Below are 26357 nucleotides of genomic sequence, written 5' to 3'. Positions count from 1 at the left end.
CAATATGGTGAAATCCCATCTCTACTAAAAATACAAAAATTAGCCAGGCATGGTGGTGCATGCCTGTAATTCCAGCTACTAGGGAGGCTGAGACAGGAGAATCGCTTGAACCTGGGAGGCAGAGGTTGCAGTGAGCCAAGATCATGCCATTGCACTCCAGCCGGGGTGACAGAGCAAGACTTTGTCTCAAAATATATATATATATAAAATATTATAATATAAAAATTATATTATTATATTATATAAAAATTACATTATTATATATAATAAATTATATATTATATATTATATATAATTTTTATATATTATATATAAAATATATATTATGTATAAATTATATCTATTATATATATTATATAATATATAAAAATTATATATAATATATAATATATTTTTATATCATATATGTCCTATATATAATATATATTATATATTTTTATATTATATATCCTATATATATATTATATATATAAATAAAAAATCTGGCCAAAAGAGAAAATTCATGTGACTGTGATTTTCTAAAACTCCAAGAAGTCCTGATAACCCTTATTGAACCCTTATTGAACCATGATAAATAATATCTATCTCAAATAGCCAACACCATATTTGGTGGTATAATATGTCATTCCCATTCAGAGAAAAACAAGAATATCCAACTTTATTGTCATTTTGGGGCATTGTTTGGGAAGTTTTAGCCAATACAAGAATAGGATTAAGAGAACTAAATGGGATTAATGCATCTATCAAAAGGAGACAAAATGATCACTGTAAGTAGATGATATGAATGTACAGGCCTAAGTAATAGAAAAAAAATAATGGTATCTGTCAGGGGTTTTGGCTACAAAATAACAGTTACTTTCAGTTAAGATTTTTTTTTTTGAGACGGAGTCTTGCTCTGTCACCCAGGCTGGGGTGCAGGGCGTGATCTTGGCTCACTGCAAGCTCCACCTACTGGGTTCACGCCATTCTCCTGCCTCAGCCTCCCGAGTAGCTGGGAATACAGGCACCCGCCACCACGCCCGGCTAATTTTTTGTATTTTCAGTAGAGACGGGGTTTCACCATGTTAGCCAGGATAGTCTCGATCTTCTGACCTCATGATCCGCCCGCCTCAGCCTCCCAAAGTGCTGGGATTACAGGCATGAGCCACTGCGCCTGGCCTGGTTAAGATCTTTTATAGGCCAGGTGCAGTGGCTCAGGTCTGTAATCCCAGCACTTTGGGAGGCCAAGACGGACGATTGCTTGAGCCTAGGAGTTCGAGACCAGCCTGGGCAACAGGGTGAAACCCTGTCTCAAAAGAAAAAAGAAAAAGATATTTTATATGCCAAGCACCGTGCTGGGGACATTATAGAAATAGTTTTGATTTTGACAGCCAACCTATAAAATGGATTTTAAACAGCTCACGTTCACATACATTGTGGAGCTGGAATTCAGACCCTAGATCTACTCAACTCTAAAGCTGATTGTCTTCATCTGTATGCCATAGACTTCCTGCACAGATGTGTAAAACAAGAAGTGTTTCTAGACTCTAATAAAACTCTTGGACAATATGATTAATGAATAGCCATATTCACAGTAAAAACAAAAAGTGAAATACCAAAAAATTAAAATGGTAAACAAAAAATTTAGCCCCTATATGATGAGCAGCACAGTTTACTGAGGGATCTAAAGAAGAAGGTGGAGTGTTGCTATTGCAAAGCCATCCATTTTCTCTCTAGCTGTAGGCTTAATGCAACTGAAATATTTTTTTGAAATCTCCCTAAGGTTAACCTGGAAAGAATAAATGGATAAGAATAATTGAGAAGGCCAGGTGCGGTGGCTCACACCTGTAATCCCAGCACTTTGTGAGGCCGAGGCGGGCGGATCACGAGGTCAGGAGTTCGGGACCAACCTGATCAACATGGTGAAACCCTGCCTCTACTAAAAATGCAAAAAAAAAATTTAGCCAGGCATGGTGGCGCGCGCCTGTAATCCCAGCTACTCAAGAGGCTGAAGCAGGAGAATCACTTGAACCCGGGCAGTGGAGGTTGCTGTGAGCTGAGATTGCACCACTGCACTCCAGCCTGGGTGACAGAGTGAGACTCTGTCTCAAGAAAAAAAAAAAAAAAGTTGAGAAAATGTAGTTTTAAAAGATTGTGTGTTTCTGGAAGGACACTTGCCCTATCAAATATTAAATATGTATTACAACCTCAATAGGGTGACTTTTACCCAGAATAGATCAATAAAACAGAATATATGTATAGAAACCATTCAATAAATTGTGAAATACAGTTAAGTTGTGGCAAAGGTAAATTCTTAATGTTACATTACAAAGTAAAATCCAGATAAGTTAAATAATAAATAATGTAAACATTCATATATGTATACATAGGTGTGTACATATACATTTGTGTGTGTGTGTGTGTGTGTGTGTTTGTGTGTATCTACCAGTTCTTGGAGTAGAGGTGGTTTTTCTATACATAAAATACTTAAGGTCAAATTGGGATGTGATATTGCAACATGATACCACAGTATTAAAAATCTCAACATATAAAGTATTTTTACAAGTGAAAGAAGAGTGCAGAAAGTATTAACATGCAGTTTATAAAAGAAGAAATTAACATCAGCAAATATAAGAAAAAATTCTTCAACCTCACTGGTGAGTAAAAAAATGTAAGTTAAAATGAGCACACGCATTGCTGGAGGGAGAATAAACTCACACATTCTCCTGAGGAGTGATTTGACCATATGTCTGAAAGGCCTGAAATATAAATCATAATTTTTGGTCCAGTAATTCCAATTCTTAGAATTTTCCAATTGAAATAATTAAAGTTATGCACAAAGGATAATTATTGCTCTGATATTTATAATAGTGAGAAATTAGGATCACATTAATTGCCTAATATTAGGAAGCCATTTAAATAAATTATAGAACATGTCATAGAAAAATACGCAGGAATTTAAAATAATGTTATAAAAGAATAGTTAATGATCTTGGGGAAGTTTATGATATATTGTTAAGTGGATGAAAAGTAGGTTATGTAACAGTGTGAACGGTATGTCTCTGAATAATTTTAAGTATGTGTATAGGTTTCAATCTGGAAAGACATATGCAAAAAATGTTAATCCAGCTCATGTCTTAAGTGGGTTTATGGTAATTTTTTACTTCTATATTTAATGTTTTTAATAGTTTTTTTACAAAAGGCATTGTTATGATAGAATAATAGCAACATATATATAAAAAATAAGATTAAAGAGGAAATAGACATTACTGTGTTTATTGCTGCATAACAGCAGTGCAGGTGATTATTTCATTCTTTGTATCTTTTTCTTTAATCATGCATTAATTTTAAAACCATGATATTTAAACAAGAAACTTTTAAAAAATAAATGAAAGGGAAGAAGGAGAAAGAATAAAAGCAGCATGCAGAAAACTTTTTAGAATAGTGGAAATGCTAAAGTATGCCATTCATTAATTCACTCATTCACTCACTCGTTTTATAATTACTGACACTAAGTGCCTTCTATGTGCCAGGCCCTGTCTTAACGGGAACATAGTGGTGAAATAAAATTTGTAGTATTCGTGGGGTGGGGGGCTGATAGTTACCAGATGTGGGTGTAATTAAATATAATTGAAAATTGTGGAAGCGTATTACGCATAAAGTGGGTTTTATGAGAATAAGCTCATAGAAGGTTTATATATGTATAAATATACATAAGAGACTGGTTAAGAAAAATATTTAGAAGACTATTTCATAGATATTTAGAAGAATAGACAGTGCAGTCCTACTTAAGAAAGAGATAAGAGAAAGGAAAATAATATAAAAGTAGTTTATTATCTTCATAAGAAATTGAGATATGGTTGCTTGTGTAATTTTTTATTTGATAGCAGAGAAGTTTATGTATACTTAAAGCAGAAATGATAATTGTAATCTGAAATTTTGAAATGTTATTCTAATAGAAAACTATAAAAGTACTATAAATTCCAAATTTATATGTGAATTAACCAATGTCGATAGCAAAAACCCTAACTGATTACATCCATTATGCATCCAGAACCTTCTTATTACCTGTGGAAGAATTAATTAGAAGGTTTGCTTTATAGCCAGGATACCAACTCAGAAAGAGGACTTTTCTCTTTCAGCATTAAATGAACCCACCATAGACTATGGCTTCCAGAGACTGCAGAAGGTCATCCCTAGGCATCCTGGAGATCCTGAGAGATTAGCTAAGGTAATGTGCTTTGGAAATTGACATGTGAAGCCATTTGTGTAGAATTTCAGGAAACTTAGACAAATGCAGGCATTTACATCCCATTAAAATTAATTAGGCCTTGAAATTTGGCTAAGCTTTAGATACGAGATGCACATAAAATATCTGCTATGAAATATATTATGGTCTTATTTATTAATCTCTGAGGAAATATGAACATTTGAGCCGATTAAACAGATACACGACAGGAGTATTCAGTTTTAAAAACATGGCCAACTTTATGAAAATAAATAACTGCATAATTGGTTAAAAGTATAAGCTTCCACTCCTTTGTATTTAAATGTTTCTATTTAACCATAATTGCAAGGACTCATTAAGCCACAATCAGTATTAATTATTGAGGGCCTACTATGTACGTAGGTATCTAATGAGGAGAAAAATGCTTCTGTATAAAATTTCTATGAAATACATCACTTTCAAGTGAACTTCCTTATGAAAATTACTTTATGAATTTGGCCCATGTTGTTAGCTTTATTTAAAAAGTACATCAATTTATTAGTTGTCATTCAGCTGATGAGAAACTATTAACTTTTCACATTTATATTTGCACTTTAAACACACAAATTATAAAATGCCATATTCTCTTTTGCATACTGTGAATAAAATTTATGCACCAGAGTTGCTTCTACATCACACCTTTATTTTCCTCCTGGAAAAATCCCTAGCCCCACCATTAAATTAGATGATATCTGGAAAGTAGGTTAATAGCAATTTAAAAGGCTGTAAAAAACAGGAGGTGGAAAAGGCAAAATGAGAGGAAAGGGATTCGTGATTACTAATTCTCTGTGGTTAAAGTGTACAGGGGGAAATATTATTGAAAGAATTCATCTTTATTAGAATAAAATTTTGCAGCAGGCGTTGCCAAGATAATTTCAGTACTCTGGACAACTCCTTGGCAAGCAGCTAAACTCAAATCCATCAATCATTTTAAGAATATTTGGTTAATTAGAGAACCAGATTTTAAAAACAGAATGGGCTGAAAGTAGCATTTAATAGAACTTCCATGACATTAATAATTTTAATAAACTATACTCTCAATTGGGTTGTTTTTTGTTTTGGTAACACAATCATTTATAGAGCCATTTTATAGAGGTGAATTTCAGAGAGATACATATTTACAGAGAGATATATATGTACAATTGTATTCTACCTGTCAAACCAAATATAGGACCTCTTGGCTAATTACTTACATTTTGGGAGGGATGTGTGGATTTCTCATTTTTGCCTATAATTTTCTTTTGTTTGCCATCTTGGATTTTGCCTTTGACAATATCCCATCCTCGCTTATTTTCCAGGAGATGCTGTTGAAAAGAGCTGCAGATCTAGTGGAAGCTCTTTATGGCACACCACACAATAACCAGGTGAGATACTCACATCCTATCCTTTATTGAGTTTTGCACTTTATGCTGGATAGAATGCTCACATTAACCTGTTGTTTTGTAGGACATCATTTTGAAGCGAGCCGCAGACATTGCTGAAGCTCTCTACAGCGTCCCCAGGAATCCCAGCCAGCTTCCAGCCCTCTCTAGCTCCCCAGCGCACAGTGGCATGATGGGAATCAACTCCTATGGCAGCCAGCTTGGGGTCAGCATCTCAGAGTCAACACAAGGAAATAATCAAGGTACCGCCTTTCTTAGAGTCAAAATCCAAATATGTCTAATTTAAAAAGTTCTGCTGGAGTGGACAGAGTCAGAGGTTGGGTCATAATGGTCCAACAGAGTGTGTCCGCAGATAGGCAATACAATCATAGGTTGGGTTATTTCAAGATTATAGATGGTACATTATTAGACTTTGAGCTTCTTAGGTACCAGGTAGAATGTCTGGAAATATTTAAGGAGAAGATTGAGTATTACTACCAGGTTTGATGGCTCACACCTGTAATCCCTGCACTTTGGGATGCTGAGGCAGGTAGATTGCATGAGCCCTGGAGTTTGAGACCAGCCTGGGCAACATAGTGAAAACCCATCTCTATAAAAAAAATAGCCAGGTGTGGTGGGCAGATGTAGTCCCAACTACTTGGGAGGCTGAGGTGGGAGGATCACATGAGCCTGGGAAGTCGAGGCTGCAGTGAGCAGTGGGGTGCGCTGGCACACTGCCAATGAGCCGAGGCTGCCTGTACAGTGTGACAGTGCACTCCAGCCTAGGCAACAGAGCGAGAACCTGTCTCAAAAAAAAAAAAAAAAAAAAGGATTGGGTATTATCAATTTAGAAGTGTTTGGGCTTATAGAAAATAGGTTTACAGGTATTAATTTAAAAGAAATTTATGCTTCTGTTATTGTGATTATCAGATTGAATACTGGAAAGAAACTGATTATTGCCATTATCATTTATGATACCCAAATTTCTCTTCCTGGTAGCCAAGAGTGAATGGCTTGGTTTTATTTGGTAACTTCTATTTTGTATTATTTCATATATATAACAACAAACAAATATAAAGACAACTGTGCTTTTACATGTGAAGCAGACCGTGTAAAGACATTTGCATTGAGATTGATTATTGAAGTGCTAAGTCGAAATCTGTCACGAATCATTTTTAAAAGGAGTAAACGTTCCTAATGAGGTCCTTAACATTGGGATAGTTTTTTCTAATTTTATTTGTTGGAAGAGAATTCTTCATTTTTTTTTTTTTTTGCTCAGGGAGAGTTCTTACAAACGAGTAGGTGAGCCGGGTGTGGTGGCTCACGCTTGTAATCCCAGCACTTCAGGAGGCTGAGGTGGGCAGATTGCTTGAGCTCAGGAGTTTGAGACCAGCCTGGGCAGCATGGTGAAACCCTGTGTCTACAAAAAATACAAAAATTAGCCAGGTGTGGTAGTGCTCATCTGTAGTCCCTGCTATTTGGGAGGTTGAGGTGGGAGGATAGATTGAGTCCAGGAGGTTGAAGCTGCAGTGAGCCATGACTGTGCCACTGTACTCCAGCCAGGGCAACAGAGTGAGATCTTGTCTCAAAAAAAAAAAAAAGACTAGACAGGACATATTATTATTTTTGTTTCTGTAGACATGAGGCCCATAGAACAAATATCAAATTCTTTTTCATTTGGTGACAAATTTGGGTTGTTTCCTATATAGTTTTAGAGACAGTAATCCAAAGTGTTTTATTCCAGGACATATGATACGATGTTTCTGAGCTGTGGTTTCTCACTCCTTCCCCCGTCCCAGGCATAGACTGGGTCCCCCACGCTCACTGCTGATGCCCCAAAGTCCTAGGTCAGAGAATAGCACATTTTAGGGGAACTCATCCACACTTTTTGAATGAAATTGATCCCTACTTGCACCTAGGGCGTGGCAACAACTTGGAACTGACGTTTCTAGAACTGTATTCCATAGAATACAAGTGGCCCCAGAGAGGTGAAGATACCGTTCCCCTCCAGGCCCCGCCAAGAGATGCTATGGCATGTTAAATTTGGCAAACACTAGGCTAGCAAAGTTAAACCAGTTTATTTATTCTCCAGGCCTTCTGTATATGAATCAAGAAATGGCTACAGTGCATAACACCTGCCCAGCCTAACTTGACCACAGAATGCTTTTTCAGTGACACCAATCATATCTCACTGGACTCCAGTGTCATATGAAATATGATTTGGGAGAGGGAACTCCACACTGCTATTAGCCATTCGCTCCTTGGTGTGAGCTGGAGGTGCTGAGTGCAGGTTTGAATGGAGTATCAAGGGCATGGCCTTACATAGATGGGGAAGAGAGAGGAAGGTATAAAAGGCTGAAGATGGGCTGGGCGCACTCGCTCACACCTGTAATCCCAGCACTTTGAGAGGCTGAGGCTGGTGGATCATGGGGTCAGGAGTTCAAGAGCAGCTTGGCCAACATGGTGAATTCCCGTCTCCACTAAAAATACAAAAATTAGCCGGGCGCAATGGCAGGGTGCCTGTAATCCCAGCTACTCAGGAGGCTGAGGCAGGAGAATCACGTGGACCCGGGCAGCAGAGGTTGCAGTGAGCCGAGATCGTGCCACTGTACTCCAGCCTGAGGGACAGAATAAGACTCTATCTCAAAAAAAAAAAATAATAATAAAGCTAAAGATGGACTGCACACTTCCTACAACTGTCCGGGGCAGCTGGTGACATTCTGTAGTCTGGGGCCAATGAGGACCTGTGCTAGCCACATGTGGCCTGACCGTGCACGCCTGTTGATTTACCTGGGCTTTTTCTTTGTTGCCAAGGGTACATCCGCAACACAAGCAGCATCTCTCCGCGGGGATACTCTTCCAGCTCCACGCCTCAACAGTCTAATTACAGTACCTCCAGCAACAGTATGAATGGCTACAGCAATGTCCCCATGGCCAACTTGGGTGTTCCAGGATCACCAGGATTTCTAAATGGCTCACCCACTGGCTCTCCTTATGGAAGTAAGTGACCTCTCCATCACTTGGCTCTCCATGCTTTTTTGTCTCTGGGTTTTACTATTGGGCCTTTTGGGAGAAAGTTGCATTTGTAAATATTCCTAAGTTGTCGGGGAGCAGCCTAGTTTCCTGATTAAGCATCCTTCCTGCCTTTCGTTCTTTTCCCTTAGCTGGACTTTGGCTCACGTGGTTACTCAAGGCCTTTTGGGGAAAGAAAAGAATTGAAACAATTCCCTTTTTATAGAGAAAGAGCATGTGTGGCCTGTGTAAGTGGAAGCAAGGAATTAAGATTCCATATCTGTTAACAATATGTGTGCTCTTAGGCACTTTCAGACGTAATATTTTATTTAATCTCCATAAGAACTTTTCGATAAGAACTTTATCTTCATGTTATAGACAAGGAAGTTTGGCTTTGCTGCAGTTTTCTGACTTAATCAAGATCACATAGCTAGAATAGAGCAGGGTAATAATTTAGGCACAGTCCTGATGACTTTGAGTTATTTTGTATATCACACCATGGTGCTTTTTGACTTTGCAACCTGGTTTTCCCCTCCCTTCAGTACCTCCAGAGAGGTGGAAGTTGACTGTGTGCAATCATGTGATATATTGAGACAGAACCTCTTCATCTTAATCTGTGGTCTAGCAGCAAAGCCCCTGCTCTGGGAAGTTGTGAAAACCCCATTTGGGTTGCTTTGGGAGGTATGCCGGGAAGTTACACAATGCTCCCAGGAGCCTGAGAGAGTGCATTTTTCAAACCTACCTAGGGAATACTTTAGGCCAGGGGACAAGCTGACATGGAGAGGCTGAAGTGATTGAGTAGAGTGTTCTCGAAATGCTGGGTCTTGTTGCAATTCTCTGCACCTTGCCCTCTTTTTACCCAGTGTGGTTCCCTTGTGCCAAGAGCAAGGACATGTCAAGGGCAGCATGCAGCCACGTCCACCATAGCTTCAGAATTGACATGTCACAGAAGCTGCCTTTCACAGTCTTTGGACTTTTGGTTCCCTGGGGAGACACAACTATGAGCTATTTCTGGATTATCAGTTCAATGCATACACTCTACACTACACGGTGAGATAAAGACATAGCACCAAGCAGCGAAGGGTAGTAGAGGTCAGTTCTTCTAGTGCAATGAAAATCTTCTTACTGCAAAGACATGAGTTCTATGTTGTGTCTTCTCAGGTGGCCTAAGTTAATTAGATAACAGTCTAGAGAAATAAATGATTGCTTGATTTGTTTCTACCTCATAGTAGGTAGAAACAAATTCCCCCAAATTTTTGGAAATTCTTGTTCCAAAAAGTGTTTGGGGGAATTATTGCAGTCAAATAGATAGTATGAAAATATAAAACAGAGTCTAACAAGAAACTGAGCTAAAAGAAACAAATATGGTTCAGGAAATTAGAAAATGCCAGGGCCAGCATGAATATCATTTGGTCTATTCAAGGGAGTCATTTACTTTGCTCTGAGTTTACAAGAGGCTAAAGCAAAGAGAGAAACGCTATTTGTTATAAGATTTTATGTCCACACATTATTTTTTAAAGTAGCTCAGAAGAAAGGTGGCTATTTCTGTTACTGAGATGTTGGAGAGGTCTTTCCCATGCTTCTTCCTGGAGATGGTGTGTGGTGTGGTAAAGAGACCACATCTTTAACAACCCCTAAAAATGATGCAGTGGCAGGAGATCCATTGTGTAAACAATGATATAACAGTGACAACAATAAGATGAATTAACAATTACATTCCACTTTACAGCTTACAAAGCATGTTGACATCTAGAGTCCAGTCAGAGCCTCACAACAACCTTGTGACATGGATACAATCATTTTTATCATTATCCGTTGTAAGAGATGAAGAGTTATTAAATGACTTAAGAGTTCATAGCCAATAAATAGTAAAAAAGGGACTAGAACACATCATCACACTCAGAATACCATGTTTTTAAATTATTAAGAAATATTTAATGTATTTATAGTGTAATATTAGGCTAAACCATAGGAAATTCCCTCTATTTGACCATTTTGATCTACAAAAGTGGCAATTTCACATCATTCAATCATAATCTATGTAGGTATGAATGAAGTTGAATCATAATAGTTGTTTTTGTACATAAAAATGGTCAATTTTATAATACAGTATGTAGTGTGGTAGTGAAGAGGATGGAGAAGAAAGGAGAGGAAAAAAAGATGAATGAAAATGCACAGTTAGGTGTGAATTGCTTAATATTTCTTCCTAAATAATTCATTTGGTAGAGAGAAATCCTTCCTACTCCCACTAGTGACGACTTCCTTCTACTGTTCTTTCATGATCACCCAAACCCACTGCCACAAGAAAACTAATAACACCCCAAATCTTCAAATTACCCATTAAAATGAGATGGTAGACACAGAACAGGAAAAAGAGGAAGGCAACCTGCCCAACTGGGAGAGAGAAAGAGAGACGGGAGAAAACCTCCTCCCTGTACCTATTGAATCTGGTGTGGTGGTTTGCACCTTCACTTTTGGAGAGGGAGGGTCTGAACGAGTTGCAGCCTAGGAATGAAATTCCAAACAGTGCATTCATTACAATCAAATTCACCTACTCCAAAAATACTGAATACCCAGTGGAGTTCATTACAATAGCACCTGACCTGTATTTCTAGCCAGCCAAGTCTTTACTTCTCTGGGAAATACAAAAAAAGAAAAGCCCGGGGGAAAACATTTTGTCAATTCAGTTGCTTGTGTCTGAAAACACAATTCTATGATTTTTTTAAAAATGCATCTGATGTGGCTGGACCATGCCACGGAGCAAATACTTGCCAGAGACACTAAGAAAGAAATAGAGCCAAGCTTCTTAGTCAAGTTTGACTTGCATGACAGCCAATGTAGAGTATCAGAAACCCGCATCTTTACTGTTTTTGCTCTCACACTACTTCAAAAATGGCCAAACAGATGTTTTTTCAATTTTACATACAAACTTCACTTCCTGGCAGTAGCAGTGTGCCAAGTTCCAGCTCAGTGAAAGATTTTATGGCTGAATTCTAAACCCCTGACAATAGGGGGTTATAATGAAATGCTGACAGACCCCTTAGCTCCAAAAAATGCAATGGCTTGATGCAAAGGAGGATATGTGCCCGGTGAGTTCCAGCTGAGACTATGCAAGCCAATCAATCCTCCTACAAAGAAAAGTGGTTTTTCCTTAACTCCCCATGTTCACAGAGATTTCTGGGCCAGACGTACTTTTCTTTACTTTGGCCTCTATCCATAGAGAGATAGATGTCCAGAGAAATTCTTGATTGGAAGTACATGCAATCAACTTTCCTAAAATGGTTCTCTCTGCAGTCCCAAAAGATTGTCTATTTAACAAGCCTGTAACACCCATAGGGACCACTTCTTCCAAAGCAGAATAGCCACCAAGCCTATGCAGAGTTTGGGACAGAATCCATACAGGCAGGAAGCCAACTTGTCCTCATAGATTCCTACATTATGTTCAGAGCCTTAGACCATGCTCTGGGGTTCAATTGTTTTATAGTTTCAAAAATAAATACTAAGACATTCTCTATTGTAAAATATTAAATGATTATTACAGAAAATGTAGAACGTATAAAAATAATTTTTAAAAGAAAGCGTACTCCCACCATAAGAATAACCTCTTTGAATTCTGATATATTTCTACTTCTTCAGCAAAGAAAAAAAAAGCCTATTAAAATAGTAGTATTCTCATTACAGACAACTTGAAAAGCATGTATAGGTAAAAAGGAGGAAAGAAAAATGGCACACTCTGTGTCTATGCAGAGGTAACCATTGTTAATTTTTAAAGGATAGCCTTTCAGTCATGGATAGATACATTTTGAAAATTGCAGTGTCTGCTCTGATGCACAACTAATGAGATTCTGCCATAAGATCAATGAAAGAGAGGGTGGAAGGAAAGCAGTAAAATTACCAAAGTCACAGATATGAAGCTGGGCTGCATAAAATCCTTCAGTGATGCAGACCCAGGTCATAAGAATGGGGAACAGAGATATGAGGAGTGGTGTTTGCTTTCAAAAGTTGACTACAATCACCAAGTGTTTCCCAGGAATGTGAGGATTTATTCATCTCTTGCTTTTTTTTTTTTTTTTTTTGGAAGGTGGGGGTTGGTATTAGAGTAACAGACAACTTTGTTTATAGGTAGTACAGCCTTAAATGAAAGAGGAAAGTTAAAATTATTTTTAAATGCTATTATGTCTATTGCTAAGGATTGTATTATTTATTTCTTCCCAAAGAAATCGAGATTTTTCATTTTTAAAATGTAATAGCCTTTACTGGTTTCTCCTACCATGTATTAAAAGTAATACAAGTTTGTTGTAGAAAACTTTGAAGATACGGACAAGTGAAAGCAATACATTTAAGGGTATTCATAATCCCATCAGCCAGAGATACCATTGCTAAAATTTGGGGCATATATCACATCCTTCTAGACTTTTGCTATTTGTATTTTTAAAAATTAAAGGGGGCTTAGTATGTGTTATGTAATCTGTTTTTTTCATCTGAAGAGGTGTATATTTCCATGTGATTATTCTACAACATTAGTTTTAATATTGGCATAGCCTTCTATTGTATAGGCTAAATATAATGTACCCTACTGTGGGACATTTAAGTTATTTTCCAATTTTTCATTATTATAAAAATGCCCTTGAACCTATTATTTTTGGCACAGTCGTGACTACCTCCTTGGAATTAATTTCTAGAGATTGAATTAGTGGGTCAAAGGATGTACACATTTTAAAATACTTTTATATATATTGCCAAAGACCCTCCAGAGAGGTTAATTCTTCCCTTAGAAAAGAAAGAATATTATATGTTTCCCCGCCCTGTTAATTTTTTCTTTTTCTATTTAGTGAGTGGAAAATAAGATCTTTTTACCGTTTTAATTAGCATTTTATTATGAATCAGTTTGAATGTTTCTATATGGATCTCTCTTGGTCATTTTTATTCCTGATTTTCTTTTTTTGTGTTCTTTGCTTATTTTTCTCTTGGGGCGTTTTTCTTTTTCCAATTAACTTATGAGCTATTGAGGATATGAACATATCTAAATAAGTATTACAAATATTTTTCTTAATCTGTCATTTGCCTTTTTGTGTTTGTTGCAGAAGTTTTTCATTATGCGGCAAATCTATCTTGTGAACCTCTAACCATCCTAACAGTTCTACTAGCACTTTTACAATTTTGCTTTTAAAAATAAGTCTTTAATCTACTTAGATTTATTTTGGTGTTTAGCAGGAGAAAGTACTCTAAACTTAGTCTTCAAATGGTTAGTGTATTTTTCCATGCATTTATTTTCCTACTAATATGAAATGTCACCTTTATTAAGTATTAATGCCCATCTATACCCAGGTCTGTTTCTGAACTCTATTTTGCTCTAAAGATTTGTCTGCCTATTTCTGTGCTAGCACAATGCTGATTTCACTGATGAAGATAAGTGCCTTCTTACTACTTAAAAAAAGTTTTTAAACAAAACTTCCTGTCTCTTACGGTGTTGTTTTATGAAACAGATAAACATAGTAATTGTGTTTGCCGAAATGCACAAATTAAAATTCCTTTCAGTATTTTTATTATAGTTGCATCGAATTTTAAATTCAGTTGAATGCATTTTGGCATTTTTACAAAATTGTTATAAGAAATATTTAAAACAGGCATGTACTTGCTCAACTCTGCAACAATTCCTTCACGTCACTTAGTAAAGCTTGAGGTGTTTCCTCTCCCACTGCAAGGGAACCAGTTTTGATCTAATGGGCCCTGCTTTCCGTTGAAATCTGTTATTAGAAAATAATTATCTGTACTAGTGAGTCATTTGCTGAATATAAATGGAATGGAGTGTGTGTGAATGCCTCATTCACATTGTAAAAACCTCTTCAATGATGATGTCTGAGAGGAGGTTCTGCTGTTGTAGACACGGAAACCAAGGCGCCATTTGGGGGACCACGATAGAATCAGGGCCTCCTAAGTCCCAGCTTTTCTTTGGCTTCTAATTCTGTACCGTAGAGAAAATGAAAAGTTGGGGATTTTTTGCTTTTGGATTTTTTTTTTTTTTTGTCTTTTTTCTATTTCACTAATGCCAAACCCAAGGCTAGAAGAGATTTTGCTCAGAACCATGAATAAGACCCACTCCTCATGCTTAACCCTGTGTCCTTATTATGTGAATTAGCCCAATAGTGTTTTTATTCATTTACATATTCAAGTATTACATGAGATTCTTCCAGAACTTTGTTCTCCTTTCCAATTTTTTTCTTTTTATCCATATATGAGGAAAGACAGATGTACTCAGATGCATAGCTCCTTAAATCAAGACTACTTTAAGGATAAGATGTTTTTAGAGAAAGCTCTTCTTTTGAAGTCTTTGGATTTTAGTTTGGCTATAAAAGACATCATATGGGAAGTATGCTATATAAGTGCTTTATACAGGCAATTGGGTGGACGTGGCCCAAAATATATTTTTATAGGGAAGGAAGGGAAATGAGGGTGGAGTTGTCCATGGACATCAGAACATTTGACCTTCAGTTCACCTTGTACTTGGTTGGTCAGTCATAAGTGTCGCCCTTGTCCTCACTTTCGAATTTACTTTGAAGGACAGGTGGTCCATTGAAAATACAAAGCAAGAAATAGCACTGCTGGGCTTGGTCATTAGGCTCCAACAACACTTTTATCAAGTCATGTGACTTGGACAGTTCAGAATTCTGGGAATTATGCTAACACAAGTGCCTAAAACTATACTATAAGGTGCTATATTTAAGAGTTTTGCCCTTGTGTACTCTAGTTTACTCCTTTCTTAAGTTGAACATAGAAGATAAAATTATCATCTTGCATGATATAACTTGGTGGAGTATCTGACATTAAGAGGTGGGGTACTTCATTATGTAAATTGCTTTTATTTTTTCTTGGAAATTATAACGCTTGGCTTTTGTCTTCCCTTAAGTCATTTTAATGTTAATATCACTAATATTGGTGTTTTTTTCTAAACATTATGTCGGGGAGGCCGACTTGCAGCTATATTTCCCAAGAGCACTTGAAATTACGGGAGAGGAAGACGATTTTCTGAATATTAATAAACTTTTACATTTAATGAGGAAGTGGCCCATAGAGATGGCACTCTCAGAGAAGATGTTAACCCTACAGACCAAACCCCTGGAGCCTTAGGAGTTACGGGGGAGGCACATAGCTCCCAAATAGGACTTTTTTTGTAGGGTGTGAAAGCGATTTCCATTGCTGGGTAGATTTGATGATTTTTCAGGCATGTTTGATCTCAGTCTTCTCTCTTGCAAAGCTTCTGCTTGTGAATGAAGACCTGTGCTAACATCACTTCCTGAAGCTGCCTTCCCGACTCCCAAGCACAAGTGGCCTTTGCTGTGTGCATCTCCTGGGCATTGGGTACCTTCCTCTAATAGCATCATTACCATATTAGTTGTTTTATGTGTCTGTTCCTCCCACTGGACAGGGTGGGAATGTTGTCACATTCAACTTTTTTTTTTTTAATCCCTGCAATCTGGAACAATGCATGGAAATTAACAATTTCTCAATAAATGTGTGCCAAATGTGTGAACTGAAGGAAGATCTTAATTTCTAAATGAGGATTGTGCATTTGCTTTCCAGTCATGTCATCGAGTCCCACCGTTGGGTCTTCCAGCACATCCTCCATCCTCCCATTTTCCTCTTCAGTTTTTCCTGCTGTCAAACAGAAGAGTGCCTTTGCCCCTGTCATCAGGCCCCAAGGCTCCCCTTCACCTGCCTGCTCCAGCGGCAATGGAAATGGATTCAGAGGTAAGCAAGGGTTCTATTTTGGGGATACACAATGTACCATAGGGTTGGCAAAGTAAGCGCAAACAGCACATCATTGTATAGCTCCAGCCATTTACCAGCAAAGAGATGCTTTGCTGTTCTTATCATGGGACATGAATGGCTTCTACAGCTAGGCAAGTGCTCCATCTAAAAGCAAGATGGGGCCAGGTATGGTGGCTCATGCCTGTAATCCCAGCACTTCGGGAGGCCAAGGCAGGTGGATCACTTGGAGGTCAGGAGTTTGAGACCAGCCTGGCCAACATGGTAAAACCCTGTGTCTACTTAAAATACAAAAATTAGCTGGGTGTGTTTGTGGGTTCCTGTAATCCTAGCTACTCGAGAGGCTGAGGCAGAAGAATCGCTTGAACCTGGGAGGCAGAGGTTGCAGTGAGCTGAGATCGCGCCATTACACTCCAGCCTGGGCAACAAGAGCAAAACTCCATCTCAAAAAATAATCAAATTTTTTTAAAAAGTAAGATCAGGGAAAACAGACATCAGCAAACTCTGCAGGTAATGGAATTAACCATGGTTAATACAATTGAGGAGTGTCTGGACTTCCCAGCCCTATGCTGTCCACAAGGCCATTCTGCTATCTCTCAGAAAATGCCCAGTCACCCCACGGGATACCACATGGTGCTTTCTGCTTACCTAATCCACTTGCCATCATGTCCTCTTGGCACACATGGACAGGAGCCAGCAGGAGCAACCAACAAGTTCTGAGAATTCTGGTTACATGCAAGTCAAATTGATAGCAGGTGCCTGATTAGGGGGTTGTGGAGAATAGAAAAGTCATAGTTTCTAAGAACAAAAGTTATCCATCAAACCCATTTTTGAGCAATGTTCTAAAATATAATATGGCATGACATAACACAAATGTGATGAGTATATGAAAAATCATCTCATTGTGGATGGAGGGCAGCCGACAGCAAAAGAGCAAATTGGAAACTGCTGAGGACTGGGGCTCACTGGCAACCCACATTATTTTTAGGCTGCTCCTCTCATGTTCTTGACAAGAAAATATTTACAACAAGCAGGGTTGGGTAAAACTAAAAAGGGAAGAGGTTTCATTAACCCTCATGGATCAAAGGCTGTAAGGTCAGCAGTGCTTGATGGGGAACCTTGGATGGGCTGCATTGTCCTGGGGATGGCATCTGCCTGGTGGTTTGATGATAGAGTGTGGGTTCTTAATTCTTTTGGGACACGTGTGAGAGGTCAGTCTCCTCTTGTGGCTGAGCAGAGCTCTGGGAGGTACGTTAGGTTTCTGAACCATCCCAACACTAGAGATGATGGTGTCTTCTGGAAGTCAAGTGACTCTACAGAGAAACTGTCAAAACCAGAATGGAAAACCCAGTACTCAGAAACATTGTTGAAAATTATTTTACTTCTCACTAGAGAAAGCAGCGGGGTCTATATACCACCCAATGTATGGGTAGTTGGAAACATCTGGAAACTTCATGGATTTTTTGGCAGGGATTTTCACCCAGATGTCTAATTCCTAGAGAAATAGGCTGAGCCTGTAGCTAAGTGTCTCCACCTGCCCATCTTTGATCAAAGACCAGTGGTTTCCATCCCATCCTTAGGGAATGTGCCCAGAGCTTTTTCCATGAGACAGGGAAATGAAAACGATTGCTGAATATTTACCGTACTTTCCTTCCTCTTCCCCATGACCTCTTCAGTGTTGATGTTTCCTCTTTTTAAGTTCTCTGGTTTTATTCATCGACCTTAACCCGAGTGGAGGCCCAGCAAGTCTTACTGGCAAAATGCAGATTGAGACAGACCAAGGAGGGGCGCAGGCTTTCCTCTGCATTGGACGGGAGGCAGACAGGATGGATGCAGCCCTTTCCTCATTCCTGGCCACTTAGCACATATGTTACTTAAAGGAAAAAAGGATACTTGACTTCCACTGATCACCCCTTCCCCACCTCCTCTCTCACGGGAAAGTGGAGCTGGTTGTCTCAGATCTTCTCTATTTTACCCGGCTCTGAGCCTACAATGTGGCCAGGACAAGTTTCTTACAGACTCCCAGGGCCTGTCATCCCCACCCCACTTCCTGCTGCATGCCCAAGACTCCCGTGCTGTTACTGAAGTCAGGTTTGAGCCAGCCCAAAGAGCTGGAAGGAAACCTTGCTTGGTCTTAGTAAGGTTCCCTGTGAGGGCAGCTGCAGCAGAAACAGAAGACCCTCTCCAGGGTCCCCAGCCACACAAACTTCTGGTCACCACCCCTCAGGATGCTCGGGCTGAGCGGCAAATTCCTGATAGGTTTATAGGAGCAATGACTTGGTGAGTTGCATGTAGGCACAGGCTCTAGGCTCTAGCTTCATTTCTAGAGTCACTGTAAGGTCCCAAACCTCATTTGAATCCTTCAGTTCCCTCCACATTCCTCTGGTGATTTGAACCTTTAAAAGAAGAAGGGGCCAGGCGTGGTGGCACACACCTATAGTCCCAGCTACTTGGGAGGCTGAGGCAGGAGGATCACTTGAGCCTAGCCTGTGCAACATAGCAAGACCTCATCTCTAAAAGATAAAAGTTTTTATAGGTTTTTTTTAAAAGAAAATTTCATTAATTTTGGGGGTACAGGTGGTTTTTGATTACATGGATAAGTTCTCTAGTGGTGATTTGAGATTTTGGCACACGAGTTACCTTAGCAGTATCCACTGTACCCCATATGTAGTCTCTTTAAAAGATAAAATGTTTGGAGTAGGTCGGGGAGGAAAAAAATAGAACTACCTGTCGATTTAGGGCAGTAGCCTAAAAAGAAATTGCAAAAAATCTATGAAAATATCAAGTGATGTGTGGAGAAATCCTTAAAGAGTATTAGCCACTGGAAGAGTGCCGGCCATGGTGTCACCAGTCCTGTGCTGAGTTCTAGTTCAGCTCTTTCCGGGCCTTGTCAATCTGTGTATGCCATTATCTCAGAGCCTCAGTTTCCTAGTCTGTTAAATAGAAAATCGACAGCTAACCCCAAAGGTGGTTGTTGACTAATTTGTGTGAAGAACTAGGCAAGGTAACAGATATTTCCTACAGCCTGGCTGGGAGGAGGCAAGGGTTGACAAAGGATGCCCTCAGTGACCTTACCTTATGCTCTTCCTCGTTTTAGACCAGGTGCATGGAAGCTCAGTGTCCAACATTGTGAAGTTCCCTTGAGTACAGAGAGAGAGGAAACCAAGCTGACATTTAATGCACAGTCACTGAACAAAACAAACAAACAAAAAATCCTGGGATCTCAGACGCCAGCTGGACAGGGAGCTCCATCTTTTTAGAGATACACAGTGGGAGGGTGACAATGTGGGCTGAGTGCCTGGGTGATCGCAGGCTGGGGAGGGGCGCTTCTCTAGACTTCATTGTCTGCAAAGGCATATGCTGCCCACTCTCTTTGAGGCTTGCTAACTATCCTGAGCACTACAGGCAAGGTGCCGAACTGAGTGCCTTAAGAGAATTATCTCCAAGTCATGCCATTATCACCATTCTTAGTTAAGCAGTTTACCCAAGGCCACACAGGAAAAGTCTGATGACTTGAACCCAGACATGCAGATTCCAGAGCTTGTGCTCTGGCAGCCCACTGTGTCTCCAGGGACAATGAGAGTGAAATTCTTCTCTTTACCCTATACCCCCATACCTACTTTCCACCTGGTTCAAAGGGAGATTATTACTTTCTGTCTGTTGCCTATGGTTTCTACAAGCAAAAAGTCAGAGTTTCCACCTAGCAGAGATCAGGCCTACCCAGTCTGGATGTAGGACTAGGAGGAAGGGATATATCTCAAATCTGTTCTTCTCTGTCATTCAGAGGATCTTGATCTTTGAGCACCTCTGCTGTTACATGAGCCCCTTTGGTATCTCTCTGAGCACCCAGAAAAAGGAAGGGGCTGAGGATTTTTCTTTTTGAGACAGGGTCTCACTCTGTCACACAGGTTGTAGTATAGTGGTGCAATCATGGCTCACTGCAGCCTTGACCTCCTGGGCTCAATAAGAGATTCTCTTACCTCAGCCTCCTGAGTAGCTAAGACTATAGGCATGTACCACCATGCTGGGCTGTTTTGTATTTTTTGTAGAGATGGGTTTTCATCATGTTGCTCAGGCTGGTCTTGAACTCCTGGGCTCAAGCGATCCTCCCACCTCAGCCTCCTAAACAGCTGGGATTACAGGCGTTAGCCACCGTGCCCAGCCAGGAGTTTGTGAGTCAGAATTCCACTGCCAGAGAGCTCCACATACAGCATGGTTCCACCTTCTACCTCATTTATCAGCTGCTTCCAGTTGATGAGTATAGATTGTCGAGATAATATTACACACTATGTGTCTGATTCATTTTCCAGCTCCCTCCAGGAAAAAAAAAATAAAAAAAACCTCCTACACTCTGGGATAATTACTAGGGTTGCTATATCTCTAAGTCATCAGGGAGTGTCCAGAATTGAACCGCCTTTATTGAAAAGTTACATTGATTCAATATATAGTAATACAGGCAAAAATAATTAAGGCTTTGCTAGCTGTGTAAGACCTTAATCCAGATCTCACAAACATTCAATAAAGGCTATATGGGCAGGGAAATAGACGGCTGACAATTTTACCCGAGAGGACTAGCTGATGTGGAAAAAAGGGGCAGAGAGAGTAAGAGAGGAGAGAGAGATGGAAGGGTTGAGAAAAGCAGAGAGAATTTCAGCCATTTGCTTGGAAGCTTAGTAAGCAACACTCAGCAAAATGCTTCTATTATATTGAATAATTCCTTAGATGCATTGTAGATAGTAAAATGCAAAGGATCAAATTCTAGATATGATTTTAAAGGTTCTGATGCATGGAAACTATTCTGCCATTTTCTAAGAATGTGAAAATCCCACGGGCTTATCCTCTGAAAGCCAAGGCCAGAGGAATACATTTTGCTGTGGGATTTTTCCACGTTGTGCTGGTGCTGCTTTATTTGCCACATCTAGGGAAACCCTGGGAAGTGATTCCGCCCAGACAGGCATTGTCCGAATCCTCTTGACCCGATGAAGGGAGAAAGAATTAGATTACTCCATTTATATAGGGTGATGAAGACTAGGAATTGGAGGCTGAGTACAGTGGCTCATGCCTGTAATCCCAACATTTTGGGAGGCTGAGGTGGGTGGATCACCTGAGGCCAGGAGTTCAAGACCAGCCTGGCCAACATGGCAAAACCCCATTCAATACAAAAATTCACCAGGCGTGGTGGCATGCACCTGTAGTCCCAGCTACTCAGGAGGCGGAGGCTGAGGCAGGAGAATCACTTGAACCCAGGAGGTTGCAGTGAGCTGAGATGGCCCCACTGCACTCCAGCCTGGGTGACAGAACAAGATTCCACCTCAACAAAGAAGAGTGGGAATTGAAGGACTAAATGAAGTCTTCTATTCCAGTGATCAGTGTTCATTTGCAATGAGCATCAGACATGAACAGTGAGCACCAAAGGAAGATGAGCTAATTAAAAAAAAAATGCACTCACCAAAGAAGTGAAGGATAGATAAAAAGCTTGATTTGTTATCAACAATGCCCTGGTAAATCAACAGGCTCAGCACCTGGAATTTCCTTTCCTGTTCCAACTAAGTGATTTGGAGCAGTATAATCTGGAAATTATCTTAGTTGAATAAAAAAATATGCATATATTACAGTTTAGTTTACATGTTTACATCTGTTGTCTCATTTATACAACCCATATAAAACAAAACATAACTCCTGGCCTCCCAGGCAAAACTTCATCAAGGTTTCCTTGTACTTCAGTGATTCCATAAGGCTTCAGTGCCTTTAATGGGCTGTCTGCTAGACCAAACCTGGAGAACAGGTCCTCATATCAGCTGAGGGCACCATCTCCTTGAATAGCATCAGACTCTATCATTCCCATCCCCTGCCCCTCATTCTGTGTCATAGCCTTGAACATAAAAAGTCCCCAAGTCTCATTCCTGTGCCACTCTTTCCTTGCAGCCATGACCGGACTTGTTGTACCCCCGATGTAAAGAAGAACTGCTTTCTTATAGCACAAAACTACTTACTCTGATGGACCAATAATGAAGAAAGCACTAGGAGCTCTTTTGGGGGCGTAGTGGTGCCCCCACATGAACATGATGGACACCCTTGGGTCTGCAAGGAGCCGGCATCTTACTTGGTCCCACGTCCTCCTATAGCTCTGATGGTGGCTACACAAACTGACCCTCTTGGGACAAGGACAAAAGATGTCATTGACGTAGTCAGTGCTAAGAGCAGAAATGCAATTCTTTGTTATGAACATTATGAAAACCACCTTCCTATGTTTGTAAAATATTTAAGAAAAAATTGGCAAACAATTAATGCTTAATATTTTGGATACTATTTGTTTTTCTTTGTAGGAAAAAAAAGTTGAAAGTTTCTATTTTCTATGAAGCCTTTCAGATACCAATTTAGTTTATGCAGAAAAAAATTGAACAAAACAGGGTACCAGCATGGAAGACTTTCTTAAAACGCAACCTGAATTGAATGATGAAATGTTGTATGTGTGTTTGCTTATAGCTTAATCTCTTTAAAAAATGAACAAAAAAAGGGAAAAATTTTAAAATGTTTTACAATTATTTAAATAAATAAATGTGTAACTTATTGTAAGTAGAGGTAGAAATTAAGACTTTTTTTGGAAGAGAGAGGGATTTCTCTTCCTGATGTAAAATGAAAATGATGCAAACATGTAGTAACAAGTTTTAAAGGTGTGTGATTATTACTGCAGTTACTTACTAGAGTCTTATCCCCTGTCCTGCACCCCCTCCTTTTCCATCACTTTATTGACCCAAGGGCAAGAACATGTAGATTCCCACAGAACACCCTAATGCAGAAACAGACACTCTAGCACATGCACAAATACTCCAACCCATCAATTCATTCCCAGCTCCGTCTGATTTCTAAATAGACCACACTCTTGTGAATACTTTTAAAAATTCCTATTATTAGCTTTCAACGTTCTCCCCTGAGCAGTCCAGAGAATTCCCATGTTTGAGTCTGTCTCAGGCTTTCAGCATCCCAAGGAAAGAAGCACCTCACCTTCTAGCAGAGCCAAAACCACAGACTTTCTTAACCAAGGGACTCCTTGGGAATTCTTCCTCACCAGAACCCCACCACTCCCTCCACTTTGGGTGCCTGGTTCAGTACAGAGGTACACAGCCCCATAGAACTTCAGCAACACGGTTTGGAGAAGGTAACTCTGTTTGATGGACTCTTTAGAGTCAGTCTTAGAACATCCAAATCCTTTCCTCTCCCTGTCAATTTCCCCTTTTATGGCATTAAACTCTCTTGAAAAACATAGCTATGCCACTCGACAGTTTCTAGTCAAGAATGAGATGGAATGTGGGAGAGGGATATTAAAAGCCCTAATCCCCTCTTCTGATGTTCGAAGAAAGGCAAGACCGGATTCTTGGGAGATCCAGAGATTAGGGGCATCTGCGTTCTATGCAGCACAGTTACCCAGCCCTTTGATGGGCTCTTCATCGTTTTGTGACTAGCTCTTAGAGGGGAAGAACCTTGCCTTAGCTTCTAACAGTGGTTGATTCTTGAAAGCTTATGTAATCCTAGAGACATATCCAGGCATATTGGGATTGCCAATAAAGATGTCACTTGTTTCCACGTTGGGGTTCTCCTTATTGACTCATGAGCACCACAGTAGAGTCTATACACAGACTTAGTTTGGGGTTCTTAGTTGGGATTTCAGCATTAGAAATAGATGCAGCACTCACGGAAAAACATCATGAATGCATCTGAGCCAATTTTAGATGATTTCATTAATTCTGCATACCTTCTCTTTGACCCATTGATGCAGGCCCACATCTATCCAGCCCCAACTGTCTTATTTGCTTTTAACCCATTCTGGAATTACCCAGTATGACTTATATTATTTCTATGCACATGAGAATCCAAGGTTTTACAAACCTGGCATGCTTATAACTACTGCTGACAGTCCCTCATAGTCAGGGCTTAAAGCGCCAAAATACACGGAAACATAAGAGAAAAAGTCCCCCAGTGAGAAACCTGATTGATGGAAGGGGAAGAATGTGTGGAATATGAATGTTATCTTCCAAAAGTGAAGGCAGAGCAAAATTAAGCATGTTTACCCCTGGATTTGAGCCAATCCAACATAAGGAAATTTTGTTTTTTTTAAGTAGCATTGCTTTTAGAACCTGTGAATTTTCCTTTTGCATGAAGATGAGTGCAGTACTGTCTTCAAAATGATTGTAGAATTTGTTGGTAGCTTTACACCGAAAAATGCGTGTAACTAAATACCAGACATCTTGACCATTCAGCTAGAACCCTGGCAGCAACAGAGCTATTTAATTGTACAAATGTGTGTAAGGATTATTTTTAGTGTACTAATAAATTAAAAACAAAGCTACCCTGTCCTCGTTAGTCATTGCTATTCAATCATTCCAGTCCCAAGTTATTTTTGTGCCACTTGGAATACGAGTATTTCTATTGGTAACTACAAACTCTATCCTGCGTTTGTAAGAGGAGCTGTGTAAGATTTTTTTCATTTAAAGGGACAATTTACTTCATTATTTATCTTCTTTTGTTATAGCATTGTAATTCTTCTCAGTTTTTCTTTGCACATTTCAATATGCATGGTTTAAAAACCATTAACTTCTCTACCTTTTGTACAGTAAGGTTTCATTTTCACACTGTATAGTTTCATTTCATTGTTTTGCTTTGTCAGTTATATACAGTATAAAGTTGCTATGCACAGAGCTTTTTGTAAAGACAGCCTTTTTGTTTACTGTTTTTAATGGTCTTACTTAAAGAATATCTTGTTTGTAAAATGAATATGTCTACTTCAGTTTTAAACTTTAAATTATCCTAACAAAAAAATAAAATTTTTGTACTGTAAAAATGAGTGGACCTTTGCTTTTTATTTTTATTTTTGGAGTGGTAGTTTGGAATTTGTTCTTAATGTTGGCAATTTTCTCATAACTGCTGGTCCCTGAGTTCTATTTGAGGAAATCTTACTATAGATTTTGTTTACATGGAATGTGTACTAAGTTACTCCCTTAAAGGAGAGCATGACTTTTGTTCATTTTTCTGTATATATTCATCGATATATCCATCTGTTCAAATTCATTCATAAAAAAAACCCTCAAAACTGAAAGAATCCTGTTTGCTCTGTTGGATTTTGGCTATGTAGTATTCCTGAGGTAGGTGGGCAGTCTCCCCTGATTTGAAATTGCTTGTTGAGCAAATGTTACATCTTGAGCCGTCAGACACTGGGTGAAGAATCGCAGGCTAGAACACAAAGACTTGATGTCTCTCCTTAAATCATAGGAAAGGAGTGAGATGTGTACTCATGGAAGAAAATAATATGCAGACGATAGCTCACTCAGGAAGATAGAGAGGGTGCAGAAGCTCGGAGAAGACACCCAGACAGAGGATTGGAGCTGTCAGAGAGGGTTCCTTCGAGGGAGGCAGGGCTGGACCAGGGCTCCAAAGAGCAGCAGGAATTTTGCAGTAGAGGAGGTTAGTAGCGAGCACTCCAGATGGGAAGGATAACATAAAGACATGCAAAGGGAAATTCACAAAGCACACTTAGGAGAACCGGATCCTACATGTGATTTTTCAACCAGCGTATTCACAAGTGTACTTAAAATTGGATTATTTCATTTCTCTCTAGGAGGGTACAGATATCTTCAAACCACACGCATTGCCCTCCTCACATAAGTGGATGCAATCCTGCTTCTAAACACTGAAAAAGTCACTGTGTTTTTGCTTTTCTCAATGAAAACTAGCTCTCTGCCTAGTAGGATATTCTCCCCTTCGATCTCTGCATAGCTGTTGCCTTCTCATCCCTCAGGCCGCAGTTTAAATATCACCTACTGAGGGAGGCCTCTGGTGACCACCTAAGATGCAGATTCCCCTTCTTATTCTCTGTAATTAAACTCTGTTTGTGCCCTTTTCACACTTTGCATTCATTTGTTTGTTTCCTGCTGGCTGTCTCCCTCCACTTTAGACAGAAAGCTCATAAGGACAGG

The 26357-nt window shown here is 39.4% G+C and overlaps 1 protein-coding gene across 2 annotated transcripts in view; it reads left to right on the top strand.

Moving 5' to 3' along the window:
* Positions 1-25225, top strand: part of EBF2 (EBF transcription factor 2) — a 204508-nt gene extending 179283 nt beyond the window's left edge. The window contains exons 11-16 of one of the 2 annotated variants that reach the window (XM_519669.8): positions 4122-4210; positions 5545-5610; positions 5693-5870; positions 8422-8607; positions 16201-16368; positions 22312-25225. In XM_519669.8, the coding sequence (XP_519669.2) occupies positions 4122-4210; positions 5545-5610; positions 5693-5870; positions 8422-8607; positions 16201-16368; positions 22312-22343 (719 nt within the window). In that variant the 3' untranslated portion in view covers positions 22344-25225. The remainder of the gene's footprint in view (positions 1-4121; positions 4211-5544; positions 5611-5692; positions 5871-8421; positions 8608-16200; positions 16369-22311) is intronic. The other variant, XM_054656602.2, reaches the window with a different exon arrangement.
* Positions 25226-26357: the final 1132 nt, after the last annotated feature.

Source organism: Pan troglodytes, chromosome 7 (assembly GCF_028858775.2).
Source record: "Pan troglodytes isolate AG18354 chromosome 7, NHGRI_mPanTro3-v2.0_pri, whole genome shotgun sequence".
Classification (NCBI taxonomy): Eukaryota; Metazoa; Chordata; class Mammalia; order Primates; family Hominidae; genus Pan; species Pan troglodytes.
This window is presented reverse-complemented; position numbering and strand designations above follow the sequence as displayed.